The sequence below is a fragment of the Rhipicephalus sanguineus genome, chromosome 7 (assembly GCF_013339695.2).
Source record: "Rhipicephalus sanguineus isolate Rsan-2018 chromosome 7, BIME_Rsan_1.4, whole genome shotgun sequence".
NCBI classification, from domain to species: domain Eukaryota; kingdom Metazoa; phylum Arthropoda; class Arachnida; order Ixodida; family Ixodidae; genus Rhipicephalus; species Rhipicephalus sanguineus.
Genome location: NC_051182.1, coordinates 109,894,618 through 109,907,618, shown reverse-complemented (window position 1 = coordinate 109,907,618; position 13,001 = coordinate 109,894,618). Strand labels below are relative to the sequence as shown.

General features: G+C 43.4%; 1 protein-coding gene across 1 annotated transcript; it reads left to right on the top strand.

The window, feature by feature from the left end:
- The first annotated feature begins 271 nt into the window (after nucleotides 1-271).
- LOC119399738 (putative sodium-dependent multivitamin transporter) lies at nucleotides 272-12,360 on the top strand. Its single transcript, XM_037666573.2, has 8 exons — nucleotides 272-357; nucleotides 1,860-1,969; nucleotides 4,460-4,527; nucleotides 4,625-4,711; nucleotides 6,531-6,667; nucleotides 7,269-7,369; nucleotides 8,680-8,774; nucleotides 10,466-12,360. The coding sequence occupies exons 1-8, from the start codon at nucleotides 314-316 to the stop codon at nucleotides 10,619-10,621; spliced, it is 798 nt and encodes a 265-aa protein (XP_037522501.1). The 5' UTR covers nucleotides 272-313; the 3' UTR covers nucleotides 10,622-12,360.
- Nucleotides 12,361-13,001: the final 641 nt, after the last annotated feature.

The following is a 13,001-nucleotide window of genomic DNA, read 5'->3' as shown; positions in this document are numbered from 1 at the left end:
ACAGGGCAAAGATCTCCTGAATTTCTTTTTTTTGTTCCACCGTACAACATATGCTTCGAGGGAGCACTAGCTTAACAGTGATTACGCTTCAAAAGTCAATTGTTCGCCCAGTGACTGCAATTGCTTTTTTTTTATACATTTCTCCTCACAGACATTTAAAATTGGGGAACCAGACGTTGACGTGTTGTAGATACGTATAATGAGTTGTCGCCACACTCAAACTGCTATGCGACTCAGTGTGTTGACATCGAGTCCCCTGTACATTTCAGGTCGTGCCTTACTACTTAAAAGAGAGCCTTTCCGAGGTCACAGAATGCGAGGCCTATTTCTCGCGGGTCTCTTGGGTGCTACCACAAGGTGAGCGCGTCGATTAGAACTGTCTCGTTTCTCGCGTAAGGTTTTGTTTCAAGGATAACGAAACATGTATGCCATCGCCGGATCATTTACTAAAACACGCCAATTATTCTGTCGCTGTAGCTTCCAGATGCCAGATTAGCTACTGTAGGAGGCAGAACTGAGGTGAAAAAAAAAAGCGAACTTGTGAGTCAAGTCGCATGTTTTGGCGTTTTCAAACAGGTAGTACGCGTCTAAGGACAACACACTAAACTTGTGCTGCTATAAGGTAGGGTACGATACTTTTGAAACACGGTGTCGTGCAAACGTCAGTGTTTTAGAGGAAGTTCGCGCGGACTGGAATATATATACTGCAGAAATTATGCTCTTGGTATATAGGGCGTTTTGTATCCCCCATAACAAATGAACTCGCGCTGTTCTTCTCTTGGCGAAGCGAATTGTAGTAGTTTCCCGTCGCTTTCTCGCGGTTTTACAGCCGCCGCTGAAGCAATGCTTGAGCGCTGACGCATGTTTGTCATAAGAAGGTTTAATCCTGACTGTTCTTTCGAGGCAGAGGTCTAGATATTCCTTATTTTTGACGTGGGAGCTACCATTTCAATGGAAAGAAAAGTAATGTTAGCCCATGTAACAGCTTAGACTAAGAGAAGGTGCCCATGGGGAAGATGTGCTTGGGGAAGGTGGTATTCTGGAAACCTCAGGGACACGCTTGGATGAGCTCAAAATACTTCTTTTAAGTAGATCATACTGGTGTTCTTATACTAATGGTTTCACCTGGGTTTGTCGGGGATTCTACGTCACTTAGCAACGAGAAACAGAAAAGATGGCGAGGTGCCAAGAAATAAGACCGGGACGCACTCACGAAGATATCTGTGTCGCTTACCTCCCATCTTTTTTTTTTTCCGAGACACTATTGATGTCGCAGTATTGGTTCTGAATAATAATTACAACAATATCCGGGGTTTAACCCCATAAAACCACTGTATGATTATGAGCGACGCCATAGTGGACGGCTCCGGAAATTTCGACCACCTGGGGTTCTTTAGCGTACACCTAAATCTAAGTGCACGGGCCTCAAACATTTTCACCTCCATCGAAAGTGCAGCCGCAGCGGCCGGGATTCAATCTCGCGACCTTCGGTTCAGCAGTCGAGCGCCTTAACCACTAGACCACCGTGGCGAGGCTTGGTTATGAATATAAGCAGAGATAAATTATTGGATGAATAAATGCTGCCACTTGGCTTTACACATCCAGAATATAGATACTGCCAGATTTTCATACGGGCTGGGTGAAAAATGTGTATTCAGAAATATTTCAAATGCTTGAGTTCACATTATCCCATTTAGTGTTGGGCTGTATAACTGACGGGTTAAAAAAGACAACAAATGTCTGTTTTAATAATAAATCTCACTAAAACATGCAAAGGACCCGGTTTCAGTGAGTGTCGTCAGAAATACGCTGATATATACGTTACACTTACACATCCTCGTTGATCTCATTTCTTACAGCACAGTCTCATCGGTAGTCAACTCTCACGCAGCTACATTTTACATCGACGTTATCGCACCATACTACAAGCTGTCGGAGGAGAAGGCGTTGATTGTAATGCGACTTCTCGGTAAGTTAAACGCATGTAAATTTCTTTAAAAAATGTACATTTGAGAGAGCACGCCTGAGCATACCCCAACGATTTGTTATCCTTTCTTCGCCTTCAGTCACGCATCACCGGTACCCTACCGTACTTACTCACATACTGCCTGCACTGGTTAGCACTTGCTAATCGTGATTAGTAACATGCGTTGAAATTTGGGCGAGTTGGTACGGGATCATCTTCTAACAAACTTCGTTTGTCTGTTCTTTATTTCTTTGCGTGACGTCCCGCTGCGGAGATTGTGAGGCGATGATCATGATTAGTGTTCAGTACATGGTGACTAATGTCAGCTATCGTTCGCTAAAATTGGCCATATGACGACTCATATCGGTTATTGCTGGCCAAATGACGGCTAATGATGCTTGTTGCGCTGGATAAGTAAATGTATTTATTGGCTACGCAGTTGCAATTTTAGTAGTGTTCTCTGACGTTGGATAAATGATCACAAACATTAGCTAAGCATGGCTGAAACATTCCTGCTGTCGACTGGGGCTGGCTTACTATTGGCTTGCTGTGTATAGCGTTGCCATATGCTCGCTACATGATGACTAGAGGCTGGATTTTCAGGCACTAAAAAAGCTCGTTTTAGGCGCCAAAAATAGGCAGGCAGAACAACGTTTTAGGCTTTCAAAATAGTAAATATAAGCAGAATAAATTTTCACATAAATGCAAATAACTTGAAACGAAGACGTGCACGAGTTCTATCTACGAAAGTAAAACAAAAATGCTATTGCTTAAGACGGCACAAAGGCGTTAAACAGTTGAACATATCCGTGAAATGTGCTTTCTCCCGCACGGTTCGCAGAACACGGAACACCGCCCCCCCCCCGAAACTTTTCATTTTTACATGCGTATATATGCACACATGCATACAAACGCACTCACGAACATACATAGAGTATGGTTGAAACTCGCCCCCCCCCCGCCTTCCTTCCGAAAAAAAATTTCTGGCTACGCTGATGCAGTGAACACCTTACAAGTTAACTTAAAAAAAAACAAAAGCCGCGTACACATCATATTTTCCTTTCTTTTTTTTTTTTCTCTTCACTCTCCTTGTCTCTGACGGCTCTCCACGGTCTCGCATGTCCCGAACCGCGGCACGGCCATGTCTCTGCGGCCCGAATGTGCGGTCCTAACTTCCCGGCTGCTAGCAGTTGGTTCCTGGAGTTGGTTGCACTACAGCAACTAGGTTGAACCCCATAGTGCCGAACAGTCATGGTTGCGCGGTAGCATAAATAACGGTCTCAAACTGCTCCCGGGAGAGTAAATTTAGGCTAAATAGTGTTAACACAAGCGCTAATTTTGAAAATAGGCATTTATAGGCACTATAAAAACACTATAAAAGCCTTTCTTAACCTCTAATTCGTGCTCATATATCAAAGTGGCACGATAGGAGCGCAAGGAACAAAGTAGGAATTTGCCTAAAATCCGGTCTCTAATGATGACTAGTGTTTGCGGAAACGACTATAAGTGTTGGACAATTCTAGCTAGTGTCGATTAGTGTGAGTTATCTGTTGTCATATCAGCAACATCGTCTTCTTTCGATCGAATAGCCAATGTTATTTCCGCCTTTATGTATGTATGTATGTATGTATGTATGTATGTATGTATGTATGTATGTATGTATGTATGTATGTATGTATGTTATGTATGTATGTATGTATGTATGTATGTATGTATGTATGTATGCGTAGACTAGGGTCGCTTTTGCTTAAAGTTTTCAATTCTGTTGTGTTTCAGTTTACCTCAACGTTATAAATGAAAACGAGACCACTGACGTATCTGCATTGTGGGCAGTGCGACCGACCCGTAATTTCTTCCTATCCAGCGTTTGTATAGTAGTAGTCTTTTTTTCTTCCATTATTTCCTTCCCTCTATACTTAAATCTGTCAATCTCATTCCCCATCCCTACACAGAGTAGCATGCAGCGGTATACAGAGGCCGGGAAAAATATCTGTTTTTCTAATAAAGAGTCTCTCTCTCTCTCTCTTTTTTCTTCCATCCGGGCCACGCTGCCCACATCGCAAAGATGTTAAATTACCAACTCGGCCGCTTGCCGTTTTAAACCATTCACGTGTTTCACGCATTCTTTTTATGCGGTTAGGACAACATTGGTAGTGAAAAGAATTGACTGAGAATTAAGATTTATCTGACCATAAGTAATAGCACTGTCGCTATAACAGGAAAAGAGAGCTTGCATTCATTCGAAAATAAACATTGGCAGTGAAGCACTGTGCGACGGAGGAAGCGTTCAGCAGTCTAGCAGTTACACATATTACCCTCTCCATATTTTTGTATTAAGAATTCACGCTACAGCACTAAAGTCACGAAGCAAAGGGTTTTATATATTATCCTTTGAAAGACTTTTGCAAGTTGAGAGATTAAATAGTCTGCCTAGGAATCATGCGATTCTGTCCTATTTCAAGGTTACTCACTAAGCGAACTGTTTATTTGCAGCATTTGCGAGCGGTGCAATCATGACACTGTTTGCAATCGCAGTGCCGGCACTGGGAACAGCAACTCGGGTGCGTTATATGTACTTTTCTTTTTTTTATATATTTGCATATTAACTGGCAGCTCAACTAGCTTTGCGAAGTTTCACGTATTTGCTTTTTGCAACAGCTGTTCCTGAACTTCTACGCCTCCGCATCGGGCCCGTTCTCTGCGCTGGTCATTCTGGCCGTCACGAGTCCATGGGTGAATTCAAAGGTTTGCGATGTTCATACATCAACTGTTTGATTTTTAGGGGCGAAGCACCTTAGGGCTAGGCTTTTTCCTTGTGTGGTGTCCGTGCTCACGGCGCAGCACCGTGCAAAATCCCCTAAAAAAGGTTTAACAATAGACTAATATCAACCATAATTGTGACAGAGCACTATGAAACATCTAGAAGCACAAATCGTTTATACTAGTCGGCGATTTCAACGTACACATTATGGATCTTAGGACCTAACTTTGTCGTCGACTCCCACTGTCCGCTGTCACGTTGCAAAGAAAACCGTTGCTATAGTTGAAACATATATGTGTGTGTTTCAATAAAAAGATATTTACAATAGACGAAGAACAATCATAATTGTGAGGAAACAATATAAAACACCTACAAGCACAAGCCCTTTATAACAGTCGGTGACTTCAACGTACACATTATGGACCTTAGGACCGAGCTTTTTCGTCGACTCTTTATGTTGCTCAATTACATTGCATGGGGCAACGCTCTGGTAAAATAAGCGAGACACAATAAAATAGGTTGAACAGTACACTAATGTGAATCATAATTGTACCAGGACGATATCAAACTCCTTCAAGCAAAACCCTTTATACTAGTCGCCGACTATAACGTAGACATTATGGACCTTAGGACCTAGCTTCATGCACTTGTCATCATTCACTTCGTAGATGCGTTCCATTTTTAGTGTCGCGAGCCGAGTGACACTCCCGTATTTCTTCCAAGCACTTCCGGTCGAACGCTTACTTCCGGCTTGCACAGTATCTTAGATAATGCGTTTAAAAATCAGAGTGGTATGGAATCAATAGTTCCGGTAAAGTTAAAACTTGTGTTGTATGTATATGATACAAGGGCATAAGTTAACTTACGATAAGGACCCAATGAACTTTCACGATGACAAGCCAAAATTAATTAATTGAGTTCATTGAAAGAGTAGACGTTTTCCTATGTGAGCAGCTGGGACCATTGCGGCGCCTGGCGGAGCAGGTCTCAAGTAGGCGCTTCTTTCTACATGACCTCTGAAATTCGCTTTGGCAGCGCGCGAAGCGCATACCTAACCAAAGCAATACGTGCGAGGGCAGCTGCCAGCCACCTAAGTCAAGAATTATGGTCGGCTCCAAATATTTGTTTACTCGTTGACGCACTGATGATCGAGTATTTTACTTGAACATCCGAACAATTTTGCTAAATGTTTCAAGTATCTATCAAGGCAGTGTCGGGGGGAGAAAAGTGAAGAAGTGCGCGTAATATTATCAAAGGTTGTGGAAGCGTGAACGATAAAACAGGAATGAAGTACAAAAGAGTACATTGCCGTTAGAAAATCGGCCAAGAAAGAAGACGCCATCAGGGCTTTCGTGGAATTTCCGCGACGTTGCCTTCTATCTTGTAATTTCTTGCAGACCATGGTGTTTAGTTGTCTCCACTCTTTCTATATCTTGAACTTATATGTAGGGCGGGATTATACAATCAGGTACATTGAAATCCAGAGCTTGAAGCAGGTATCATTAGAACATAACACTATATAGACCTTAGGCGCTGTAGCGCGCACACGCACGCACACACACACACAACCGTGTGTGTGCGTGCGTGTGTGTGTGTGAAATACCATGAAATATATTAATATGTGGCCAACCCTCTATCATAGATATCCGTAATAGCCATCGATGTCCCGCACTGTCTTCCATACCACCCAGTTGCTTTGCGTAAACGCGACAGCCGTATTCAGTGCGTAATCTTCATTTGATCGTTTCCCCAACTCACATTCCAGGCGCAGCTTGGGCAAGCTTGGTCGTTTGCGCATTCCAGATCTGGCACGCGGTGGGCAGGAGCATGTCCAGCGTGGCCAAGCCACCCGTATTTCCTGGGACGCTGGACAGGTGCCCCGCGCCGGAAAACATCACGGCTGAAGCAGCCAGGAATCTGTACAACGCAGACGGACAGAGGTATGAGCACGCATCGTGGATGCGTAATTCGAATGCTACGTGTATTTTCTTACGCCGGTGAAGCAATACAATCAACATGAGAAATAAAAGTCACTAGTGTTTCTTGCTGCTGTCTTTTGAATTTCATTATAAGGGCTTTGAGAAGAAACCGCGGGTCATCGCTGAGGCCGTCATAGCGATCCCGGAATAGGGAGCCCTTGCCCCGTTTTCCTTCGCTCTAAATAAAAAAGACGTTTCTTTAGAACGCTTTCTTAATAATTGACGAAACGTAATGATGCACTATACATGTGTTTGATGATCTACAAGCCTTAGCCTTCCACGACGCCGCTCTTTAAAAGTGCACTATTATTCGGAAAATTATACAGAGAAAATCAATCACTAAACAAATCGATCAATCATATTTAAATGCTGAGACAGAACATGCACTGAAGTGTTGGAAGAGTGGTGCAGCGCGGATCGCAATTCCCGTGCATGTCGTAAACAGTGAACCCGATTCTCGGCTGAATGTTGTGGTTTTAATGTTAGAAGAGAGTTGAGCAACAATAAGTTAGTTTACAAAGCTAAATGCGTAATCCTTTGTTTTTCACTCTGATATTTACAGCGCCTACGTCTTCCCGCTGTATCGGCTGTCCTTCTTTTGGAGTTCCTTCTTCGGCGCCCTGATGACCATAACGCTTGCCGTGGTGCTCAGCTTCGCAACAGGTACGCATTAGCACGTTTTGGTGGCCGTAATGTCTAGTCTGCAGAAAAGTCGCGATTGGTAAAAGCATTCCTGATTCCACCTTACGATATTGAAAGCTTAAGAATAGAAATTCTCAATTTTTCCTGCCACGCTCAATCCATAGGTTCGCATGGCGCTAATACAATCTTTACTCTTGAAACGTTAAAAAAATGCCACACAAAGATGAGGAGAGAGTGAGTAGAACGCTGTCTACCATCTAAACCTTTCTAAACAAACGCCAGATAGCTGTGGCATATGCACAGACATTATTTTTATTGAATTTCGAAATTATGGCTTTCTTTCGGCGTTACTTGATTTTGTTAGGAAACAGTACCCTGTGGACCCGATGCCAGCTTTAATTACGGTTTTTGGACTATTGTTCGCTATATCTGACATTAATAGTTGCACTCAGTGTCACCGTAATTGTTCATGTGAGCAACGTTCTATATCTCTTTTTGTCGGTGGCATATCGAAAATTCTCATATGACACATATGCCTCGTATCCAATAATCTCGTATGAACACATATGAATCATATGTGTTCTCGTATGATCATACGAGATTATTGGATCTGTGTCATACGTGTCATATGAGATTTTTCGATAGGGATATGGAATGTATCGATTAGTGTATTTCTTTGAGTGAGGAGAGGGGAAGTCATAGAATGCTTAAAAAGTCTCTTCTGTTTTTTTAGGCTCTGAAGCTTGTTGTGTGCACTTCCGACGCTTTAATGTTCCATGGGAAAAAAAATTGGCTTCTGCGGCATGACATCTCTTGATGCGATATATTTCGAGTGATAACGGGGCGTTTTCAATTTGCCACTTGGTTGATACAGCCCTTCAGGCAAAGCCATGGCATTTGGGGAAGTTCTAGTTCTCGTGGCTTTTAACTCCTCCGCATGAATTTTATGATTTACTGGTCCATCCTAAATTATGATAAAAGCCTATTTATATCCTTATAAACGACTCAACCTATCTTCAGACGTCCTGCGACCTTGACTTTCGGTACGTAATATTAAATATTGAATTTCATTAATGGTGTTGCCCTTCACGTACCATATTTTATGTATTCTCGTTGCTGTAAGCAATTATAAGCGTATTAATTTTATTCACCCTCTTCTGTACCTATCTTTTGGTAATATTTCGTTGATCTTATCCCATACCCAGTACACCACGCTTCACTCCTTGTCTGAAGTTCCCTTCGTTGAATGATTTAGATTTCTATGGAAATATTATGTTACTGAAAACTATTATATTCATAAGTTAACTCGCGCATTCGTTTTTTTTTTCAAGGTGGTATACAAAGGGCCCGAAAGAAGTTACGGTTCACCAGTCCTCTATTTACGGAATTCTGGAAAAAATTTAAGCTGATCGGTGAAGAATATGAGGTGGGTACAAACCTTGTGAATGTTCGTTTTGTCTTTTTTTACTAAACCTCTATCAAATTACATTGCTATGGAGTAATTTGTTCTATTCATGAATATCTAGTATTCGAAGTAAAACTGCGGTATTTACTAACAATGAAAATCACTTGTTGCTGTCTATTGCGTATGAATGCTTTGTACTGCTGCATTTCCCTCCACCTGACTGAGGCAACTTGATAATTGTAGTAATTCACGTTACCTACTCGTCACGCCTTGTACAGTCAGTAATAAAGTGAACATTGAATTTGTGTTTAAGCAACGATTGTTCTCGATGTGCGGATACGAATGCGTCGTACTGACCTACGAAAGGTATTTTGCCGCCTGACATTTGAATGCTGTGAACACTTTTGCGCTTGCCAACTGAGTCGAGCCACTATGATCGACCTTTTCAATGTGGCAGTAGTGTTGTTTTTTTTTTCGTTTATATTGTGCAACTGTACGCCGTCGATGCCTTTAGGGAGACCAGGGGACAAGCCAGAAATTTATCTGGGGGGGGGGGGGTCGAGGGGGTTCGACTTCCCTTTCTGCATGGTCGTGCATGTGTTTGCTTCGTTCTGTGTCATATAAACAAGTGAAATCTAAATATTTCGGTGGGCGGGGGCCAATCGCACCCTCAAAGCCATCCCCCTGGCTATGCTATTGAGGAGTAGGGAATATAACTAGGTTAGTAGAAAAAGTACTCTCCCACTGTCCTTGTGTACGTCGTGGACTACTCAAGGTTCATATTTTGTAAGGCTGCTAAGAAGTGAAAATAAATATCTAAACTTGTCCTATCTTCGACCATACTGATGTTGCCTGATAATTTACTGATACTTTATTTGATGAGACGACTTGTTATCTGCTGAGGGATCATAAAATCGGGACACCCGTCACATTCAAGCTTTTAGGCCAATCTCACCATGGTTTTAACGAATATGTACGTTCCGCAGCATGATATATTACACTTATGCGTTTTTGCATGCTTGTGACTAGGGTTTATATCTCGAACTCGCAGAAAAACCAGCAAGCTTACAAGGCGCAACGCCGCCCGCCTCGATATGTAACGCTTATCTCCGCGCTCATGATGTATGTTTCTCAAGGAAACGTGTGATAATATTGCCCTATGCTTTTTAATGCTAAAGCTTTCGATGCCACATCAAACGCGAAAAGTGACCCTCGGCGTCGGCGACGTCAGCGTGAACACGAGCGATGCAAATAATTATCATCTGAGGATGTAACCATGGGACGTCATCATGGCGTCACATAATATGACGTCACAAGATGACATCATCAGACTAAATCATTGCATTGTGGAAGGTGGGCCGGTCCCGGCGGTGGTGCAAAACCAGATGAGGTGCAGGATGCCTGCGATCCTGGAGGCAGCGCAAAACCACGTTAGGTGCAGAAACCCTTCGCGGAAGGGGGGGGGGGAGGGGGAGATCATTAGGTCGAATGAGAAGACAAAGAAGGCTTTCGGGTTAGAGTCGGCTTAGGCAAGCGCATTACGGACTGTGTGATTTATATTTTGTGTCTTCACGTGGTTCATGTGGAGAACACAATGGGAAAATGATAAAATAAGGTTATAGGTTTTGAGCGCTCGTTGGGTGTCACTGACCCACGCGGTAACAATTAGAACAAGGTAATTGTGCTTGCCTCATCGTTTCTTTCATTCGCAGGTGAGTGCACCAAGGACATTGAACGGCGTCGTCGTCTCGAAGAACAGGTCTGACGACGATGAGCGAACGAAGCTGGGCACCGAGCTGACTCCGGTGTATAAAGAGCGCACGAGCAGCGACGTCGCCATTGCAAACGCCTCAGAGTGCCCAACGTAACGGAAGAAGCAGTTGACTGTAGAGCTGTGATTGACGTTCTTGGCTGTTATTCTGTCGAAGCCAAGTCGCTTCTGTATTCACCACGTCGCTGCCATGTGGGAAAGCCCCAGGATCATTGCCGCCTCTGGAATCTCGAAACACGTGTGTGGACTCAGCAGGCGCGGGTCAAGCCGAGGGCGACCAAAAAGCTCACTAGCAGCTGCTTAATGCTATTGCCTTCCCTATTCGGGAACTCACCCACCGCTGTGGGCTAGTCATTATGGTGCTTTGTTGCTGACCCGAAGGTCGCGGGATCGAGTCGCGGCCGCGGCGGCCGCATTTTCGTTGACGGCAACAACGCTGGAAGCCCGTGTGCCTAGATTTAGGTGCACGTTAGAGAACCCCAGGTGCTCTAAATTGTCAGAGCCCTTGATTACGTTGTCTCTCATAATTATATTGTAGTTTTGGGACGTCAAACCCCCTGAATTATGAATAAACTGGTAACTCGGTTTTGCGGAAGTCCCCAAAGTGTAGAAAGTTTCATGAAAGTGCAACATTGGCACTCACCTGGGCTCTATCCCCTAAATTGAAGCTTGGAGCAAAATGAATGAAGATGGGCTTTGCCCATTATGTAGACTGACAGGTCATGATCACAAATAAAAAAAAAACGAGAGAGCTAAGGAAGGTGTTTTCTGAACATCTCACCATGTATGACTTGTCATGAAACGGTACCTCACTTTTCTGATTGTATTTTGTATATAGTGCTTGTTAGCATGCACCCGTGCGACTACGCGCAGTGTCCTGCTCTTTATCATGCGAACTGATCACTTCCGGTATTGAGGGCTGTAGTTCGAGCTTGGATAGCTTAACGATTGCATTCCACTGTGTTCCTTTAACTGAGTTACTCATCTGAGCGTTGTTCCGCCCGATACACTAGCATTGTTGTTGACTAAGCCCCTGCAGTAGCGGAGAAGAAAAAAACGAATCAATGCAAATCTATGCGGCAATTCTATTGGTCCCACAGTTTTAAGGTGTTCATGTGAAAGACATACGTGAAATATTAACCTAATCAGATAGTAGCTACTGTCAATGCGACACGCGTGGTAGCTTAGTGGCCACGGTATGGTTCTGCCGATCAGAGTGCGGATTTAATTCTCGGTCACTGTATGCGCATTTGGTAGGCGACGAAATGTAACCGCAGAATCTATTCATATGAGATAAGGCCAACTTCGAAGTAAACTATAGGACGCGACATGTACAAGTTCGAATTACTTACGTTCGCGTAATGATTGCGCAGCCCTAAAAGAAATCGTACATGTCCAGAACGCTCAACGTAAATGCTGAATTTTCATTAACATTTTTTCATTTAGGGACAATAATACAAATCATTTTTTACATCTTTTCCTGGTACGGTTTCCACCCATTGTTACACTCCTCTTTTTAAGGAATCTTTTTTACTTTTTTGCAAGTTCCAGAGCTTTCAAGTTATTTGTAAACATTCTTTGTACAGTGTATGGATCTCTGCTATGTTTGTGACTCGTTACTTTTGCGCCACTGTTGTTTTTATCTTTTCCTAACTTTGTTTATGTTTACCGTCCCTTCAGCCACGTGATATCCAAGTGTAATTGTGCGTTATATAACACGCACATGTTTGTAGTTTGCGAAGAAAGGAGCGAAGAAGCAACTTTCAGCATTAGAAGACAATCACGGCAAGCTGTTAGCGGTTACATGATGCAATAAAAGAGAGATTGAGTTTCGAACAGAGTTGTTCCACGCATATCTCGCACAATTCAAGCTTGCATACGTGCGATCAATGCAAATATTTCTCTTTGATGATGATGATTAGTGGGACTTTGTGGCGCAAGGGCCATGGGTGGCCAAAGAGCGCCATGTCTTTTGTGTGGTGTTAGCGATGACCAATGATTACGATGACAGGGTGTATTGTGACTGTATAGAGGCCTAAAATCACGCGCTATAAAGAAGCGTAAAAGATGTGTATACAGTAAAAAATTATGGCAGTGACAAGTGGTGTGATCTATGGGTGTGAGATGAATGACGAGCGAGCATGATATCTACGTGTGAGAGGCGGGAAAGCAGCACGGATGCTTCCTCAAGGCCTTTGACCCCAAAGGCCGGGAGGCAGGTGCTTCCTTTGAGAGAAACCGCAGCAACAGCCTCAATCATGAGACCGCGCAACGGAGCGCCTGGAAAAATAACGTTGAAATACGTACATCTTTCAGAAATTCAAAGAAGGACTGGTATTTAAAAAAACCCGCATTTCCCCGAAGGGGAGTATGAGGAAGTGCGAAGCACGGGGTGATGTTATGAGGGGGCGCGCGCGACTAAACTGCAGAGCTGAGCGAAGGAGACGGCAGCGAGAGAGCACGCGCAGCCGACCCAC